Below are 21121 nucleotides of genomic sequence, written 5' to 3'. Positions count from 1 at the left end.
ACTCAGACCCTTTCAACTGCACTAAGTACATGATTGAATTATGATATGGCTGTTGCACAGACTGCACTTTCTAAAGGACTTTGCTATTTCAGACTGTGGTTTCATTCCAACACAGCTGAGCAACTGAAATTAGAGGGAGCTGGTTTCCTAAGTGTTCTTTTCTTGTGGCTGGATTCTCTTCAGCTAAGAGTGAAGCTCCCCTGTAGCAAGTCAATTAAAATATCTGTTTTAGACTGAGGGATAAACTCATTCTGTGACCCTTCTCTTAGAGGAGACACTACCAGAAGGTCTCCTCCACACAGCTGGCTGTTTCTAGCAAGTCTGTCACAGTCCAATGTCCTTAAGAACTGTATCTGCTCAAATTTGTCAGATTTGACTGAAACAGGCAAATTTGGTAGGCAGTAGGAAAAAAATTCACACAGAACACCCTAGCACATAAATATTGCCTTCTTAAGAAAGCAGGTCAAAAAGGAAACAATGGTAGAGCCTTGCAAATCTCTTCTAGAGCAGCATCCACAGAAGCATCCTAGTTCCTCATGGGCAGCCCAGCCAGTGAAGGAAGGATGCACTCCAGTTCACATGACTGGGAGAAACAGTCTGGCAGGAACCTGGCTCAGATCTGAGCATAATCATTTTGATTATGACATAAAAGGTGAATCATGATGAGAAAAGCAAATTCCTGGTTCAGCCTAGGAAGAAATTAGTGAGGAAAAAAAGTGATTGGTCTCTCCACTGGTCTGAAAAATTAGCAAAAGGAGAAATGTTACAGGCAGGGAAACTAGGAAAACAGATAAATAGAGGTAACATTATGGAATAATTCCCTTTTCTTTTTTTTTTTTTTTTTACACTGCTTCTTGAAGATTAGAAGCCCTTTGTGTCATCAAAAGCTTTTGCATTATGAGAAAATCAAGCCTACAGCACTCTTAGGAAAAGTTCATAGGGACACCGCTACGGTTCTTACAGACCACTGTACAGTTAGAGAAGTTTTAACATTGTCCCTGCCTTGGCCTTTAACCTCTTTTCTTTTACCAACAACTTTATCGTCCATGTACCATAAACTACTTCCCCTGCTGATGACTGGAGGATCTGGATGCTTTATGGTTCAGTCATTAAAACATTTAATGTGGTGTCTTAAGGCACAGATGTGCTTTTCCTAAAGAAACCATACCTGTAGGGTCAGGATGCCAGAAATTGGTCTGAAAACTGACAGATCCAACATTCCATAGGATTTCTGCCTTCTGTAACAGCCAGAAAGTTTCTAAAAATGCCCACACTTCCCTTTGTATTTTTAGATTTAGACTGCCTATCCTCAGCTTATAAGGCAAACAACTCCAGAAAAGGAGCCTGGATTTTAAAGTTCTAGGTTTAAGGACTCTTTTAAAAAGTTCTTGATAATTTACTGCTGTTGCTTCATTAAAATGAACTATTTTGTGAATAACAGCAAACAGCACAGGACATTACCAGTCTTTGGGCTTCTTGTCTTTGTTCCTTTGATTCATGTGCTTATGAAGACACAACTACCAGAGGATCATCTAATAGAAGCCAAATGCAGAACTATCACACAGGAAGCTGATGAGTACTCATAAACAGAGCTCAAATGGTTCATTAGCTAGAATGACTGATTGCATTCATAACTTTGGAGCCTTCATTTAGTTTAATCTTTATCACTTGGATTAGCATTAACTGACAGAGATAATCCCTTTAAAATTACTTCACAGAATCAAGTGGGACAAGAAATATCTACTACAAAATAATCCTGAAATAAAACAGAAACTTGCCACCAGTAGTGTTTACTATGTGGCAAGTATTTTTCAAACACAGAAAAGATATGTGCTCCATCAAACTCAACTAAAGAATTCACCATTAAACTTTAGCAACCTAAAAATTAAAAACATAACAACAACAACAACGAGAATAATTAAAGCAGAGAAGACAATTGTCATTTACTTTTACACAAGATTTTTTGAGACCCGAAGAGGTGTGCTTCAGGAAAGCAAATTGCAGTTCACCTCACTGCTTTTATAGTAACATATTTTATGCACATACAATAGTTTAATGACCACATTTGCTAGCACGATACTTTTATTTCCTTCCCACCCCAAATCCATTAGCTTCAAAAATATTCTGCGCAACTTACAGTAACAGCTAAGAGCTCTAACAGTAAGCTCAAATCAATTGTATGCTGAGGGATCAAAATATCAAACATTGTCATGTGTGCATTCAGTGAGCATCACTTTGCATGGGCTTATATAATTGCAGGAGAATTTCAGCTCTTATGCAAAGTTCAGGCAACTGGTGTGCAGCCCCGTGGTCTGGAAAGCCCCAAATGTGGAAAAAACACACAAGGTCTTTAGCATTATATATTTGATGATCAGAGAACATACACTGAAAAGCTCAGAGGGAAATTGCAACCATTTAAAATTACAGTAAACATTGGTTTTTAAATATATGTTACTTATAGTTTAACTTCACAGTTACTGCTGCTATCTATGGACATTATACTCAAGGGAATCTAATAACACTAGATATCAGGTTCTTTAGTTTAGACTAAAGCAAAAAGTAAAATTCCTTCTATCTGAGATTATTTTAATTGGATTTTATGACTGTTTGTCATAATGTGTTTGGGTTCAGATAAGCAGAGAAAATGTTAACAATACTGACAACTGAAATATCACTAACAATACAATTGGAGCAAAATGAAATAAACAAGGTTCTCAACAAGCTGCTATGGCTTCAAGCTATACACACATAGACCAGAAGTGTCTCCAGCAGACAAATTTCAGCTACATTTTCTATTTTTTATTGACAACTGTATTAGCTGGGAAGTCTTTCAAACTCTAGGGAATGACTGAGACAAATCTTTTCAGATTCCTAAATGATTTTTTCAAAGAAATCTCCTTGCAGTTTAAGAGGCATTGTTCTAGGGTATTTTCTACAAATGATACCAAAAAAGTGAAATCTTCTCCTAATGAAATTGCAGAGCTACACTGCAAAGTAAGAACGAAGTAAAAGCAGTGGAGTGAAATGGTATATATTTTCTTGCAAATGTTAACATCAGAAGAGAAAACAATTGTTCTTTTTCTTACTGATATTCAAGTATAGGAGAAGAGACTAACACTTCTAGATTGTCCTTATATAATCCAGCTTTCAGATATCACTGGCTGCCGTGTTGGAGGCAATAAATTCTCAAACAATGCACATCTTCATACAGACAGATAGTTTTTTCCTAGGCATAAATTGTCGCTGCCATGTTTCTTGCTCTCAGTTTGTCCAGAAAGCTCTACTTCAGCTCCACTTCTAGAAACCAACCAGAGTTTTGGAACGTGTGTACAGCTGGCATTAAAGTATTACCTCCTGCCCATCAAAACTGCTCGTGTGAGCTTTCTGGGAATACCATTAAGAGAGAAACAATCAGTATGGGTGCATGCACATAAAGTTACTGCAAATAAATACAGCAGTAGGTAACATAATTCCTGAGCATCTCCACAAAGAATGCAGTCTAAGCAGTGACCTCTTCTGCACTTATCTTGAATGAGCTCTTACTGAAATTCACTAATGGGTTCTGATAATCTATTATTTATTGCAACAGACTCTAATAGAGAGTCTTAGCAGAGGACTCTCCTGTGTTTACAACTCTTGCAAATAAAATGTCTCACAAGTGACAGAAATGTGGCACCTGCAACTACATACACAATTTCTTTTGGCTGCAGTTGTTTCTTTTCTATTTGGTTTCGAAAACCAGAACCCTTCCTCCCCCAAAATACACAGCTTGACTTGCTTTCATTTTAACAAATGCATCTTTAGCTTAATCTTATGGAAAGCTGTAGATACTGATATGCAACCATTAGTATTACTTGGGCTTGAGGACATACCTCCATGTTATACTTTTCCACTGTCCTCCTCAAAGGATCCACAACCTGCCAGCAAATCAGGATGCAAAGATCAATCAGTAGCATCCCTCCAACTATCCCCAGTAGCTTCTGGTCTTTAATGATCTGGAGAGACAGAAAAAAAAAAAAGAAGAAAAAAGAAGTAGGGAGATTCCCATGAGCCACAGATAGACCCTATACAGCTTTATTCCTATATAGGGAGAAAGACACAGGTTGCTAATAGTAAAGGTTTTTAACAATGAACAAATAAAAGAAATATAGAAAGATGAAAGCAAGACAAATTATTTTAGTTCATTTCACGGTTATTAGAAGTATCTGAAGTGTTTTCTCGTTTCTATAAAGACTTTGTGAAGACTCTTGAACATTTATATTGAAATCCAGGTTTAATATTAACTCCTGGAAAATGAGAAAAATATATTCTAGGGAGCCACTGCTGTGTTTATGCATGCAAATGTGGAAAAATGTTCATCAGCCTCTCAGAGTAGAAGGCACTGAGGTAGTTTTCACTAAGACTTAGTGCTCACTCTTTCATAACCTTCGTGGATGTGGAAAATGCAGAAGTTATAAAAAGTTTATTTTGGAGGTTTTTTGTGTCTATGTGTTTAATATTTTCCTCTGTTACCCAGGGAGCAAGAAGGAATGATACATTTTTTCTGTATTACAAAGGTCAGAGGCTTTAATGCACATCTAGTGTAAAACATGCTTTTAATTTTGCTTGGGGTTTAGGTTCCAAACAGAAAAACAAGAGTCACTGATAAAAATAAAAATCCAAACCATGTATTAGAGTCTTTTATAACTGCATGCAATCCCTATGTAATTTCTACTGTTGTACACATAGCAGCACTGAGAAAATATACTGCAATTGCATTATTTCAGTTGCAAAGTTGTAATCATGTTGAAATATAAGGCCTAAATTAATTTTATTTCCATGTTCTTGAGTCCATGGTCATGGTTTCTTAATTAATATCTACCTCTATTATTAAGAACACTCATCCAATAGTCAAAAGTTATTGCCAAATTGCTTTAACATGGACAAATACACATCTTTTTTTTCCAAGTTTCCATTCTGGGAAACAGTTGACTTAATCCAAATGAAATATTCAAAAATATTAAGCCTGAGAAGCTTAAGAAAGTTGTGATTATTTCAAAAATGCATTAAAAAGCCAGAAGTGTCAGCTAATCTTAATAGAGGCAAGGTTAGTATTCCTGCATAGAATAAATTGTATTTGCATGACATTCTTATCAAGCTGAAGGAAATGATGAAAATGACCAAAATTTGAAATAATGTATAAAGAACTTTAGAAAGTCTGGTTTTCATATTGCTTGGTGTGATATCTTTTCTGTTTTGAAAGATGTTTCAGCAACATTGTGCACCGCTTTTTGTTAATCTGATGGTTTATTTTATAGATAATTTGGAATAAACTAAGAGTAAAATAAAGGGTAGTAATCAGAATAAGCTAAAGGACTTGATACAATATATTCATTTCCTGAGACCAGTTATGTAAATCCATGTAGCTACCACTGCCATAAAGCACTGGAAAGTGATGCTTTCCCCATGTTTATGGCAGCAAGGTAGCAGTACACCCATCTCAGAATTCTGAGATAGCGCTGGCGTGTCTGGAGAGGGCAGGTGAAAGGGTAGGGTGCAGCTTTCATGGTGCTATGTCTTGCTGCTGGATGATTTGGCAAGGAGAAAAGGAGAACTTTGCAAGGCCAAGGTGCCTTGGTGTGCTGTGCAGGGGAGGAAGGCTGTTGAAACGTGTTTCTTCATAATGCTAAAATGAAAGCAGGTATTAAGCAAAGGTTCTCAGACACAGCTTGGTCCCTTGCCTTCTTTTGGGAAAACAGAACTATGTCTGACTTTTATCAAGTGGCAATCAGAGCTGAAAAGAAACAGGTTAGCCTTTTTTAATCTCTTTTGTAATGCCTACAAACAGACCTTGAGCGAAACATACCGAGTACTGCTCCTAGTATGAGTGGAGACATGGCAGAGAAAACAATGGGGAGTCAAGTCCATAGAGAATTTGGATTTAGATGAAATATTGTCAGTTTAACTCAAATTTCTTTTGCTCCCTCTTAAATGGCTAGGAAATTTATTGTATTGGTATGTTTTAGTTGGTCTTCCTTTTTAACTGATGTAGTTTATTTCACTGAAGTTGGCTGTTGAACTATTACATGTTTAGCCTTTCTCAATAGCCAGTGGGCAGAGACAAAAGCCTTTAAAAGACAATTCATCCCACCTATCCTGGGAAACATTTAGGGTCAGAAAAATTAGTGTTCTGAAACACGTCCGTCTCTTCCTCACTCTCCGCCCCCCAAGAGGAGGTGAAGACAATTAAGTTCAGCTAAAAATATACATTTGACAAACTAAAAGCTATGTGAAAGCATCTTGCCAGAAATGTCTCCCTCTGTTCTTCTAAGCCAAAAGGTTCCTTGGAAAAAAAAAACCTCAAAATATCTTATCTTTCAAATGGAAATAGCGCTCATTTTACCTAGGATAGGTAAGCAGCCCAATGTCTTCCATATTTGTATGAACTATCTTCATAATGAAAGTAAGGTTGCATTGGATTCAGATTTGTCAACCCCTGGTAATATTAGTCAATCTGGTACAGCAATGCCAGAAGTAAAAGAGGAAAAGGATATTATTAAAAGTAGTAATACTGATAATCCACGCACAGAATCAAAATAAATAATTTCCTATTCATGATCACATTGCTAATGTCATCACATCACTTCTCCTTGCTCTTGTACATCTTTCATTTGTACCTTGCACTACTGCACAACAGTATTTTCGTTTGGTAACCTTTTTTTGGACAAATAGTTATTAGAAAAAGAGTAGAGATACAGCAAACAGTTGAGCTCTTCCTTGGATACTTCTCGGAGTAATTTTTCCTGCATTACTCTGCCCTTTTCTGGACAGAAGGGGAGTTGTATAACAGCAGCTGTCACTGGCAGCAGGTATTATTCATCCCTTACTTCTGCCAGACAGCCAGGAGGAAGGCAAGCAAAACAAAGCCCATAAGATAACCTAAGTGACCTAGACCAGCGTGATGAGCTCTGCAAAACACAGCGGTGCTGGTGCTGCGGCAGGGTGAGAGGGCTGAATGCAGGGTACCTGGGGCTGCCTCCCACACCCATCACAGTGCTGCCCTGTCCTTGGCAAAACTACTGCTGGAATACACTTCTGAAGCAGAACTCTCCACCAGAATGTTAGCTTTCAGAACAAAACACCGAGGTCCAATTATTTTTCACTTCTGCTAGTTATTAGCAGCTTGTCCTAAAAGAGATTTGCCCTGAGAAATGCCACTGGTATATCACTAACAGCACTTCTGAAAGGCTTGCTGCTCTCCCCTTCCACATGCAGGAAGCCCAGCTTTCCCAGCCCTCATTCCCACCCACTAGAACTCCTTCAATTCAGTACATTCACTCCTCGGGAATCACCAGATGCACTGAAGGAGTCTTGACTCAGATCTTGCAAATCCAACAAATTCTCTGTCTGACAAAAGAAAGTAATGAGCTAGTGAGGCTCCTCACAATCAAAAATGTCATTTTCCTTTAAGAGGAAAGTTCTCATTTTTTTTCTCTTTTCATTTTCCTTCTAGCAAACAGTAAATCAGCCTTTGGAGAAATACATGGTAGCTAATAAAATCCATTTATGCAAGTGCTCCTGAATCCTTGCTGAAGCCAAGCTCTCACACAGCAGCATCTGTGAGTCATATTTTCTACCATCTGTGATTGGATAGGTGAATCTGTCTCATCCTGGCAGATCTGCACACTGTTGTAAATGCCATTGCCACCAGTCTGGACTATATATCTGGATATGAAGCGATCTGTCCTCAAATAAATTCACTCAGAACAAAAGCTCGTAGGCCATTTTCTTCTCAGCAACATCACTGTATGGGCAAATCAAAATTATTCTGAAAACTCACGACCATGAAGACAGATCATAGTCCTTACTCTCCACAGACTTGCCATCTGATCACAGGAGATATAAAATCTGCCTAAAACTCTGGGATAAAGTTTCTGCTTGTGGAAACTCCTGAGGATTTTCTAGAACTATCACAGGCTGTAGCACCTGCCACAGCAACTTCAACTGTTCATTTGGTTATTATTGCATAAACCTTTTGTTGGGCTTTTTTCATTTGCTTTCTAAAGCATATCCATTGTGTCCTGGATGACCCTATCATCCACCAGTTTGTGGGATCATCTGGAAATTTGGCAATCAACAGTAATGGAATATTAGGTTTGTTTTTTATAGTTATGGCTAGGGAAAACTTTCTGTTATTTCTTATCTTACTAGAAACCAATTCTGAAAATGTTTATGACACAGACCTGAAAGCTGTACTCCATTCTAAACCATGAAGAAAGAGGCTTACATATGAAGACTTACATCTCCAGGATGCAACATTAGTTTTGCACTCTCTGATTTCCACAAACAGCTTTCCAGCATGACTGAAGAGTTAATTTATTCCTGTCTTTTCTTCAAAGTTAGTTTCCTTATTACCAGATCACATCCATTTGTCAGAATAAAATATCTTCAAATTTAAAGCTATACTAGCTAAATTTTGCAGTTTGTTTGTTGGGTTTTTAATTGAATTCATAGAAACATAGAAAGGCTGGAAGTGCTTTTGCATTTATTAATAGGTTTTGATATAAATATATATATTTTTTCTTTTCCATTTAAAATGTAGGATCTTTTTTGCTTAAGGAGGAAATTCTGGTTTCTCTTGTGTAGATCAACCCTGTCTAGTCTAGCTGACAGAGTAGTCCTTGCCTTCTGGCACTAGCTGGATAAACACTTAATGCTATTAATTAAATTTTTTTTTTCAGTCGTCTCTTCCCCAGACTCCTGGGATGGAATCTGTGGAGAGAAACTCTCTTTAAAGAACCCCTCTGTGAAGCTTCCTAGACCTTATTCAATTAAATGAATATCGCTGACATCAATTACAAAAGTTCTCAGAAATCTGAAACCAAATATTCTTCTCCCTGATACACACAGAAATCCTGCTGATCAGAGTCCTCCCTCTGAACTGGAGGGGAAAGAAAGAAAATACACTTTGCAGGGAAAAAAATTGTAAAGTCTGTGAGCTTGCAAAAGGGACCATAGAACCACTCATGAACTTGCCTTCAGGATACTCTCTCCACTGCAAAAACAAACCTTTCATTTCTCTCAGCGCAGTTCAGGGACACCTTGGGCTTGCTCCCCTACATTAAGTGGGTTGGCACAAGTGGGATGGTGCCAGGAGGTTGGGGATGCAAAGTCAGTGGTGGGTGGGTGAACTTTACCCTACGTGGGCTGAGGGAGATTCTGTCTTAGAGTTATTAAAGCCATTAATATTGTAGTGAACTATCCTGTAATACATTCTTAATTTCTATTTTGTAATGGAATGAGAAAAAAGGACTATTGAAAACACATTATGCATTGTTCCCAGTAACTCTACAATGCTTTTTTCAACAGCTATTATGAGTACTTCCTATAATAGATTGTATGATTAGTATTGGCAATGCCTCAAGCTGCAATTACATTCGTTTTAATGAGTGAATGCTAACTTTTTAAAAAACGTGTTGCAGTATTAAGGATTTTGACCAGTAAGTCAAAGGGAGTAAATAGCTAAGTTTTATTCTCTTAGAGGTATTTTGACTGATTTGATAGAAGACTTGTATATCTACTTATAAATTAAAAAAAAAAAAAAAAGCAAAACCGAAAACTCAATATTTCTGTTTCCAGAGAGGATCTGCAGCAACACCTGTAGTCTAAGAACTTGGTGACTACCTTTCAGGACAATGGAGTGTGTGGCACTCCTGACAATAATGGACAATTGGATATGATCAAAAAGCTTGGCTTTGAGAATTAAATAGCTACAGTCACTAGCCTGCTAAAGCACATATTGCTAAAATGTCTCTTCTTTGGTGACTCCTGTTCAGGATAATTGCATCATTGGGCAGACTCACTCTCCCATTAATGCTATTGCAAATGTGGATGTGTTGACTCTGTGCCCCGCTGCCAGGAGAAGAAATTGATTGGAAGATACCTTTGCTCTTTTCCAACTCATATATAAAAAAAAAAAAAAGTAGGAATATCCTAGTGGAGATGATCCCTAGGGGAAGCAGAAGATAGAAACTTTGCAGAGGTTAGAGACGGAGAGAGATTAAGCGATGGGTTAAAAAAAGTGATAAAAATCCTCGTTTTTGAAAGCCTGAGCCTCAGTTATGACTACAATGCACTTGAGAATTGGAGAAGTGATTGTTTCACTAACATTGGTAATCCAACCATAACGAGCACACAATTTGTTTTTCAATATAAATCTATATTGAAATGACTATTTTTCACAAAATTATTTTGAAAGGACAAAAATAAGAAACATGTTAGTCTGAAAATGGTGCTAAGAAATCCAACTTGACAGCATTAGAATTAACCATTCTTGCTGGTGTTCTGGAGAACTCTTAGAAAAAACCCTCAACATTGTGTTAACTTCTGCTCACAACCATCAGTAAAGCAAGATGTGCTGCCTTGAGAAACCTGCATATCCCACCAAAACAGCAGGTCAAATTCACCTTTGAGAGAAATGCACTTGTTGAGCTCAAGAACACATGGAATAAATGTAAAGGACTTTCTATGAGAGGTGTGAATTCCCATTTTTGGAGTTGAAAGGAACCCAAACCTTCAGGAAAAAAAAAAAAAGTGCATGAAAGATTTGAATGTTCAGGAAGAAATATTCTGATTTTGTTTGATATTACAATAAAGTACCTAGACTTTAATATTTTCCTTAATGAAAAATTCTTTGGAAGAGCATACTTCATCATTACCAAATAGCTGGGAACATCAATGCACTTGATTACATTTACAATCCAATTTCAAGCTATTCAGGAATAAATTGCCTCATACTGTATAGCAACATGTTCTTTATTTCTCTGTCATCCAATAGTCTCATAATACATAGAAATTATGGTTGTAGCACCATTTATGAGCACTTACATTTCACATAGAGTTTTCGTTGGTTTTGTCACTACTGAGATTTACCCTTATCAAGCTGTACCATGTAGAAATTTCCATACATAAATTACTTCAAAAGCAGATTTTTCTTCTAGATGTACAGTTCATTAGCTCAGCTTCTTTCTGTGACATGAGTTTGAAATTTAGCTTCACATTCCATATTTATTTAATGTAAATTTTAGAAATATGATTCCTGTTGTTCCTTGGTTGGCATTTTGGCTGATCAGCTCTTATGAAAACCACGACGCTTATTTTACATCTAAGTTTGGATTCTAAGATTACACTGACTGTTTTTAAAGCTTCGGACTTAAAATTTATAGTTGTAGCTATTTGGGGAAGAAAAAATCAAAATAATTTAGTTTCCACTTATATCACTTTAGGCAATACTGTATCTGTTTATTAATAAACCATAAGCCATACCTGAAAAATTTACACTGCCCTGTAAGTATCAGAGATTACTTGGTCCAGTGGTAAATATTCATAATAAAAAAAAATCCTAAACATAAGCAAATTTCAAACTGTCTTCTTTCTTACTCTCAAAGACTGAACAATAACACTGAACATTTCTTTAGGTATCCATATGCTGGTTCATTTTCAGCAGATGGTCCCTAATAGATTGTTGTACTGTTGGTATGGTTACCCAAAGCAAATTTTTGGATCTTGACACGTCTCCTCTCCAGACTTATGATCTCTCATATATATTTAGTAGAAAACAAGTGTATCCTAGGGGAAATCCATCATATAACTTCTTGTTGTGCACACAAAAAGCTCTAGCACGATTTAAAAAAAAATCCTGGAAAAAATATAAACATTTACAGTCTGAAAACTGACCTGGAAAAATATTTTATAACAGAATTTTCAGAAAGAACGGATTAGATAACACAAACTACATTTATGCTAATTCAGAACTACATCTACATAGGAGTTAAGTGAATAAATGAGATGTGGCCTATGAGGTTCTGACCTAAGTGAATAAATGAGATGCGGCTTATGAGGTTCTGACCTAAACCCTATGTTAACATCTGGAAAATTTTGCTTCACCTATTTTTAAAAGATTAAGATAATGGGAAACTTTTTTTAAACCTCTTCAGGACTTCAGTGAGGAAAAACATAGATTGTAATAAATTCTGAATTCCGTAAGTGGCTCGAAAGACTTACGGGAAAGTTTACAGCCAGAGATGACATTCATTCTATAAACTTCCTCACAGAGGTTTCCAAGTGAGGGATGGGGAGAGCAATCAACAGACACAAGCTGAGACGAGAAGGCAGCAGCACATAAACCCATAACTGTGTAGCCTCCAGCTGCTTTCTCCCCTCTATTTCCCCCTTCCCCGGGGATGCTGTGCAATCACAGGAGCTGGCAGCATCCCGGCAGCTGGCACCGCGCAGGGTAGGAGCACACAGCCACAGCTGCTCACCCCGACCTGGGAGATGAGGACCCTGATCCCCAGAAAGAGCCTGGATCATTTCTTACCACTCCCACTTTTCTATGCACCTATTTTTGAACCATTAAATGTTCAAGTTATTCAGGTGGGGTGGCCAGATTTGTTAAGAAAAATGGAGTGTGAAGGCAACAAGCTAAAATGTCTGAGAATTCCTGCACTGCTTCACTCAGGTAATAGATTTGCTTCTCAGAAACAAAGAAACAGAAGAATAATTTCTGAAAAAAATATGTTCAGAGAGATTTCTACAGCATAACAAATAATTCTGGAAAGTCGTTATTTTTCTTCCTTTGGCACTTAACTGTCTTATATATCAGACCACCTTTCTCAAAACTCCTATTGCCTTTTTCATTACGCATATTTTCTGGCTTAAAGAAAAGAATGAAAAGATGGTAACATAAAACTCTCTCTTTTACTGCACAGTCCTATTGCATGCCCAGAGCAGACTCACTACGTTTGCTCCATGACAGTGGCATTCTGTAGAAAGCCAAGGCTTCACTGGTGTCCTAATAATCCACATAGGGGAAGGAATGTACATTGTAGAGATCTTAGCAAGCTGTAGTTTTTCAATTATTGACTTTTCAGCCACAACATTAAACTTTTAGCATTTTCATGAGCCAATTCTTCATAAAGAAAATGGAAAGAGTATTCAATTATAGAGAGAGCTGCATGCATCAGCAAGAGGGGCCTTTACATCTTTGCACACCTCATCAGCTTGAGCTAAAAGAGTCACTAGAAGCTATCAGGATCTGTACAACTGCATAACAGGAAGACAAGGCACATATTTTGCCAGTAGGTTTTACAGATACACATTAATAGAAAGAAGAACAGTAAAATTAAAAAATCCTGTGTTCAGATTTTATGCTCTGCCCACACTTCTTGTGAATTCATTTTGGTCAGTCCTAATTTCAAGTTTTTTCTTGTCTCTTTCTCCATTCTCATTCCTGCTTTGCTTTCCTAGACTACATCCCTACTTTTCAGGCGTCCCATTCTGCCTCTAAATTTCAATCTTAATCTAATTTTAAACCAGACCTAGTTCTTCAATTACAGCTTGCCATTTAAATACCATACTCAGGCTCTGCATTCCATCATGCTCAGCTTTCTTGATCACTTCTTACAGACCTTCCTGCCTTTGCTGGCTTTGAAATTTAGTTTGCAAAGGAATTTTAATCCAAATTCAGTCTCCCTCTTCAATATCTTTCCCAGTATATAATCCCAAGATTTTCCTATTTTTTTTTTTTTTCATCTAGACAGGCTTCTCTCTTGAAGTAATTGGCAGGAAACCTGATTTCTCCTCTTCAGTCTCTTTCCTGCTCCCAGTCTCTTGGCCCTGAAGTTCCTTTGCACTGCCAGCCTCCCTTCCCCATCCTACTGTCAAAAACATAATCTGTGCAGTCTCCTTCCCATCTTTGCAAGGCATGAAGACCTCAGCTCTCTTCAGTACTCTCACAAGGACCTAGCAGGCCAAATGGATGACAAAAAATTTGCCAGATGGCAGCCTGACAGGCATAGCTGAGTCAGGTTAGACTGATAAGTCATTTTTGTCTGTTGTGATTATTTGTAGCTTTCTTTCCCTTTGATATTACCAACTCAGAGAAAAGCTTATGTGAAGGAGTAGAATAATGTTGGCCAAACTATAGTACAAGCCTAAAGAAAAGAGGCTGCTCTGCACTCCTTTTGTCATTATATTCTGTATTTATCTTGTAACAACTTAGTCAACATAAAGACATATGTCACCAGAAATCTACAGCAGTAGTAATAACTGACTACAATGATAATATTTTCAGTGAAAATTGAAGATAAAACATTCTTTCTCTGATGCCACAATTGAAGAATTAAGTCCAAATAGGCAAAGCCAGAGTGTACTCTGTTGGGTAAGACAAGCTTATCGTGGCAGCATCAACTGAGATGTATTGTACTTTCAAATATAACAAATGCAACAAGGCAACACTGTGACCTTGATCATCTTCACGCTTTAGTGCAGCCATCTACAAATGGCTAAATGCTTGTCTTTGTAGGAGCAGAATTTATAACATTTATGGAGGCTTTAAATATTACTACACTGAATTTCTGACTATTCTGGGTTTTATTTGGCATTCAGCAGTTGTTCAGGAGCAATCACTGTGCAGGAGTGCTTCAACACCCCCAAAAACCCAAGACAGTGCAGATCCTACCAAAACAGACAGCTTCTCATCGTTCTAAATTTTCCAGAAGGCTTCGTTCTCTAAATGGTTCAGCCAGCTAAAGCTTCCCCAGGACACCACATGCTCTCCTGCCACTGATATTCTCCCCTCTCTCCTCTTATCTACTGCCAGCCCTCCTGCTGCCAAGGAAAACAATAAACCAGTCCCCACCTCTCTCAGAGCAGAAGACATTCTGCAGCCCAAAACAACAGAAAGGAGATGTATGAAAACCAGAGCTGCACCTCAATTATAACTGTTACAGTTATTTTTAATACTAATTCTATTTCACTTTCCATAATCTCCGCTAACCTCTTCAAAACTCAAAAATAATTTATTTCCCCCTACTGGTTTTGTCATTTCCATTTGACAAAAATTGATCCCCTTGCATCCCTCTGTTTCCAGCTAAAACTAATGCATTTTTAATTTGCTTCCTTTGAGCCCTAGCAAGATCAAAGATGGTGACAGAGCTCTGGGAATTTTGCAAAATTTATCCTTAGTGGTCTGATAAAAGAATGAGTATATTCTGAATTTTATTGTTTATTAATTTCCAGTAACAGAAGAGTGGATGTATAAAAGGGTGAAAATAAAATAGACTTTTGAAAGCTTTATAAACAGCAGTTAATGAGAACCTTCAACTAATTCAAGATGCTCTAACTCATTAAGTTTCACTTTCCACTGCAGTAATATGGAGCTTATTATTATTATTATTATTTAAATTTCTATATATTCCTCACACTGAGACAGATATCCACTAATCCCTTCAAAAAGCCACGTTGTACACCAATAAATGTACAGAAGCTTGCCCTATCTAATGAAGATAAACAGATTTACTCATCATATTCTCTCCTTTACTTAACACCCACTTTCAAGAAATTAATTAACCAGTGTTTTCAACAGCCACACAGGGATTCTTTCACTCTCTGAAGAAATTTCACTGTTGGCAAATATTTTCCTGAAGAAAATATTGAGGATGACAGGCAAAGGTTCTATGCCTAAAGGTCATACAGATTTTACTGTCATACTTTTATATAGGTAGTAACTGAAGTGATCACAAATGAATAAGATCCACACTACTTAAACAATTTTGGAACTTTGTACTTCTCTGAATGCAATGCCAGTCTGCTCTGTCATGGCACAACTAGTTTAGAAACATTAATGTGCTTCTTTCGTGTGGCACTACCTTTGTGTATTTGTCAGTTTAGATATGGTTTGCAAAAATTTCTACTTTCTGTGCGTCCATAGAAAGAAAATACTTTGGCTGTAAACTACATCTGCAGAAAATGGAAATGTCATTCTTGCAAGACATAAGTAAAGAATGCCATGTTTTTCAGTTGACTCCTAAAAACACTTTTATCTATCCTGGCAAATCAGAAACAGAAAATATATGACTAGTAAACACTTATCTGGATAGCTGATTTGTTTTACATAAAGAAAACTGTCGCACTTCATGATTCATACTTATGATTTGGAGTGAGATATCTAAATAAAGATTTCTTTAAAGTTTACAGAACAACATGTGTTATTGACTTAATTCTAGAATACTGAGGAAGGTAGCCTAACAGCCTTGATGTTTCCAGTATCACTCAGAGCAAAGCAGCTCATTGGTCATCATCCAGATGTCTGGAAGTTTATCTCCTTTATACTGGTCAGTATCTTTTTAACTGATCTTAAATGATTTTAACATCCAGCTATGCACAATCAATTGCAATTTTTTGGGGTGATGAGCCCTTTGAAGAACAGAGGCAACAAAGAATTTGAGGATTATGTTTAATTAACAGACAGTGAAATGTATTATTGAGTAGCAATATGCAGATCTAAAATGCAATGTTTAAAAAAAAAGGAAGCAAAAGCTCAGTGACAGTCCATTGCAGTACCTGCTCACTCCTATCTGAAATAGTATGTGCTGGAGGAATTATAAAATTCTGAGGATAATAAAAGTCATGAAGTAAATGCTTTTATTTGTTAGACTGTAGCGTCTTGTGTAACTTCACTAACTTAAAAAGATTTGTACCAATACGTAAAAAATATTCGCAATGTAAAATTTCATTTCTCAGGAAGGTAAAATCCTGGCTTATCTTTGTTAAAAAATTTTAATATAGGAAGTGTGAGATCCTTGAAAAAAATTAAGAAAAAAATGTATAAAAGAGTCTGGCAGTATAAACTCATATGTTAGAGTAGGCTCTTTGCAAACATGCAAAGAGAGAGGTTTCCATTTCAGTCCACCCAGAGCATCCTGGTTTTGGTATAGAAATTTTTTATAATTTTAGTTAGTTTAAAGATATTTTGTATTTATTAATCTTTTTTTTTTTTTAAGAATGATAATGAAGTGGAGCAAACCTGACATGGCCAAATAGGAGGGGCAAGTACTAATTGGATGTGTTGTGGTGCCAGAGTAATAGATCCAGTTCCAGACACAGCATGTAATTCCTTAATAACCTCAGACATAAATCTTCTTAGAAACTGAGTTAACTCTCTCCCTGTCTAACTAAAGTCCATTCCTTCTAAGGGAATGATGTATCCTATAGTGAGAGACTCCCTACATATTGCAATTGAGGAAAAATAACATGATGCTAACAAAATAAAAATTAACAACAGAGATCTTTTACAACCACACATAACAAAAAAAAAAAAAAGAGTAATCTGACAAGTTTTTGGAATATTATTCTACTTAATTTGGTTATATATAATTCTTTATTGGTTATTAGAATAAAACTATTCAGGACCACATAGGAACTTCTGCTCATTCTATAAAAATATTAATTTTGTTTTTCTGTTTCATGAACATTTCTCTTAATGTCTTTACCAGCAAAATGTTTTCTACTCAGTGTTTTTCCAATTTATTAATAAAATCATCTGATAAAAAGTACTTCATGTATGAAAAGAAGCTTAATGGGAAAAATATCATGAAGAGCTGCACTACTCCTAAACTGAAACTAATGCTTTACAGAAAATGTGCTGTACCAAAAATGACAGAGACAACTATTGTGGTTCAATTCTGACCAATCTTAGAATAAAATTATGCAATTTGAACATTAATTAGAAATGTGAAACTATAAGCAGCACTTTCTCTTGCTTTCTCCTACCAATCCCTGAGAAATCCTCAGGTAATACCCATGTCTTAGACAGATATAATCAGAAAACATTAATAAGCAAATCTACCAGAAGGAGACATCTGGATGCTGAAGCAACATACTAAGAGGGAGCAGAGATCCAAATTCACATTTACATTTTACAGCCAACTCCACTGTAGACCTTTTATAATAAAAAGACTTGAGGGCTGATGCTTGACTCCAATTCCAAGAGACTAAAAAAGAAACCAAAAAGCCTTAATATCAAATTATTCAGAATCTTTGGATGTGACACATGAACAGTCAGCAGTGCTATGGCCATCCAGGAAAGGCATGAAAACAATTAGAAAATTGCATTAGCAGGGCAACAAAAAAAGACTCTATTTCCTCTCACCTTTTTCTTCATTTTTACATTTTTGAATATTGCATGGACTCTCCACGTTTTTGCAAACATTGCTCCAAATGCAGTTGTGTATCCCACTGTAAGAATCCATGTTCGGACCTAAAAACGTATATACATAAAAAAAAAAGAAAAAGTTACTTAGATAACTTAGAAAAGATACTTAGATAACTTTAGACAACTTTTTTATCAAGACCCTGAGGAAAAAATCTGAAGAACTTGAAAAAACTTGATATTTAGTAATTTCTCATTCATTGCTTACTTGCTCTTTTACTCATCCATCCATTCCCTCCATAAATGAAACAAATCTAGATGCTGTCATATATAAACCCATAAATCTCTTAAAATATTCTGCTTTTTTACTTTTATTGTGTTCTTTGTAGATAGAGGAAAGAAGCAGTGGAGAAACTCAAGAGACAGACTACAAAAAGCACTCAGGGAGGTAATATTAATAGCAACATTTTGAACAGAAATGAACAGAGAAATAGAGATGTAATTCAGACCAAATAAGAAAAGATTGTACTATATGAGATATGCATCACTCAATGAAAAACCCAAGCATTTTAGAAAGATAAGAACAACAGATTTTAAATTATCCTATGAGAAACAATGGCAAAACAGGAATAAAGTTTTGGTTGGCAAGCCTCAGGAACAATGCCCAAGTCAATGACAATACCTGCAAATGTGGCCTAAGAAAAAGGAGGTGGTGAGCTTGCACAGAGCAAGGGTGCAAGGTTTTGGGCTGTTTTTTCCTTTTTCTTCTAAATAGAAAACTTCAAATTGACCAAGAATTACAGAATACAGATTAAAAAAGTTTTTTATACAATTCCTCCCCTGCCCGTAGTAACTTGTACATAGGCCCTCACTTTTCGACTTGCTTTGAGCCAGGACAGTGATATTCAGAGTTGCAGCAAGCTCTGCACTGCCCTCTCTAATTCCTAGGAAGTTTCTGTTTCCAGGTTTGGCTGTTTGGAAGCTTTTTTTTCCTGAGCAGGTCATGTTCTTCCCAAAGATGGATCAGAGACTACAAAGCATAGCAGGTAGAAGACTATGTGAGAGGAAGAGCATGGAGCTGGAAGCCAATAGTTAAATCTGAGAGCCTGAGAAATCATGAGGAGGAGGAATAATCCCATCCTCCTTTAAGAGACTTCACACACACCAACCCATAAAAAGGGAGTACCAACCCATAAAACTGCACAAAATTGAACAAAGAAGTAAAAATCCAAAGTACTCTACCTTGCAGATGAAAAAACTGGGGGAGAGACAATGGCTAAACACAGAGAAAGGAAAGCTAGAAAAAGGGAAAGCCAACCTTCTTTTGGCCATGTTGACTATGCATGCTTGGCCAGCAGAGATGTTTTGTGATATAAAAAAACCAATCTGATTTAGAGAAACTAGGATGTTCTAAGAAAGCATTTGGGAAATATTATTTAAAGAACCTAAAGGCAATGTTTTTCATTAGAAACCAGCCTAGTTTCACATCTAACTTCTGGAGAGTTTGGGATTTCTAATTTGTAGTTTCAGGATATGCATATTGATGAGAAACTAGGCATTCTAGTAAGATTCAAAACTTGACATCTAAGATAATCGTGATGAATAGCCTAAATGTTTCATATCTAAAAACATGCTATTTTTTGCCGTTTCAAACTTTTCCAGAATTTAAGTTTTTGTATTCAAAATGTGATCTTTCTACATAAAATTTTCTGCCGAAAACAAATTCTGACTTTTAATAGTGTTTAGAGACTAGGTGTGAAGGCAGGGAAAAGAAAAAAAAAATATACTCATTCAAAAACTATTGATAAAGCAATAGAATTACTGCAGTTAATAAGACACCCATGGTCCAAAATAATGAATTAGTAAAAGAAAAGTGGTTCTTCACTATGAGAGTTGTGAGGCACTAGAACAGGTTGCCCAAAGTGTGGATGCTCCATCTCTGGAAGTGTTTAAGGCCAGGTTAGATTTGGCCTTGAGCAGCCTGGTCTCATGGGCGGCATCCTTGCCCATGGCCACGGAATTGGAACTGGATGATATTTAATGTACCTTCTGACCCAAGCCATTCTAGGGTTCTATAAAAAGTACACACAGCACATGGGTCTTAACATTAGAAAATGTTGTGATTGTGCACAGAAGACTGTTTGGATATTTATATGTATATATTAATGACTTAGTGGCATCTAATGTTGTGGTTTATGTGTTGCATTGTTGATAATGACCTTGAATGTAGAGTTGATTTATTCCTGGGTAATCTTGCTATTCATAAAACAATTGTGATTAGATTCAACAGGAGTTTTGCCACTTTGTGACATTCTTGATATTGACAATGAAATCCCTAAAAAAACAACAACAACAACAAAAAAAAAAAAAAAAAAATAGAAAAAAAGAAATAGATATTTAGGCCAGCAAAGCCTTATTTTTAACTTCATTATTTTTCAAGTCTTTGCTGATTAGCCACTATCCTGCATTATGCTTCAGTAAAACCAGTTAGATCAACTCCAATGGATTTAAAAAATACATTTCATATCATTGTGTTCATACTAGCCAGTTACATTTTTTTTGACTTTACATCAATAACCATACTTAGCATTCAATCCTTTTGCTGCTATTAATAAGTATTCAGCTCTTTTGTGTACAGCTTAGTGGTATATTTGGCAAACAGATACATGGTATTTTCATGTCTCTAATAAGACTGTGTTTTGTTCTCACTGAAACAGTAATTGTCTCTTGGGAATACTAATAAATTCAATTATGCTCATAATATGTTTCTAACTCAATATTCAGAAAAATGTTATTTCTAGCATGTTTGATTAAAAAAGCTTTATGTATCTCTGATTAGGATTGTGCATACTAGAATAACATTACTGTCTGTATGGGAAATGTGTTAGTTTAAATATACCAGGATTTTGTCAAAATGAGATCATTGTTGCTAAGAAGGAGATGGTAAGTTTCAGATGAAAATTAATTTTTAATTTTGAAGAAAATGACCTCAAATTTGTCTGCTATAATTCATTAATGCAGCTGGCAAAATGAAAAATTTAGAAAACAGCAGAAGTCTCTGAAATTCTTATATCTGCTCATTTATATTCTTAAATGTATTATACCTCCACATCCTACTCATTTGAAAGAAAGTGATAAAAATATCAGTAA

The 21121-nt window shown here is 36.3% G+C and overlaps 1 protein-coding gene across 2 annotated transcripts in view; it reads right to left on the bottom strand.

Moving 5' to 3' along the window:
* Positions 1-21121, bottom strand: part of GABBR2 (gamma-aminobutyric acid type B receptor subunit 2) — a 456372-nt gene that overhangs the window by 125894 nt on the left and 309357 nt on the right. The window contains exons 12-13 of one of the 2 annotated variants that reach the window (XM_074546956.1): positions 17972-18079; positions 3873-3995 (exon numbers count right to left, since the gene is read on the bottom strand). In XM_074546956.1, coding sequence (XP_074403057.1) covers positions 3873-3995; positions 17972-18079 — 231 coding nt within the window. The remainder of the gene's footprint in view (positions 1-3872; positions 3996-17971; positions 18080-21121) is intronic. The other variant, XM_074546963.1, reaches the window with a different exon arrangement.

The sequence above is a fragment of the Zonotrichia albicollis genome, chromosome 1 (assembly GCF_047830755.1).
Source record: "Zonotrichia albicollis isolate bZonAlb1 chromosome 1, bZonAlb1.hap1, whole genome shotgun sequence".
NCBI lineage: Eukaryota > Metazoa > Chordata > Aves > Passeriformes > Passerellidae > Zonotrichia > Zonotrichia albicollis.
Note: the sequence above shows the minus strand (reverse complement) of the source record. Positions and strands in the feature narration are given on the sequence as shown.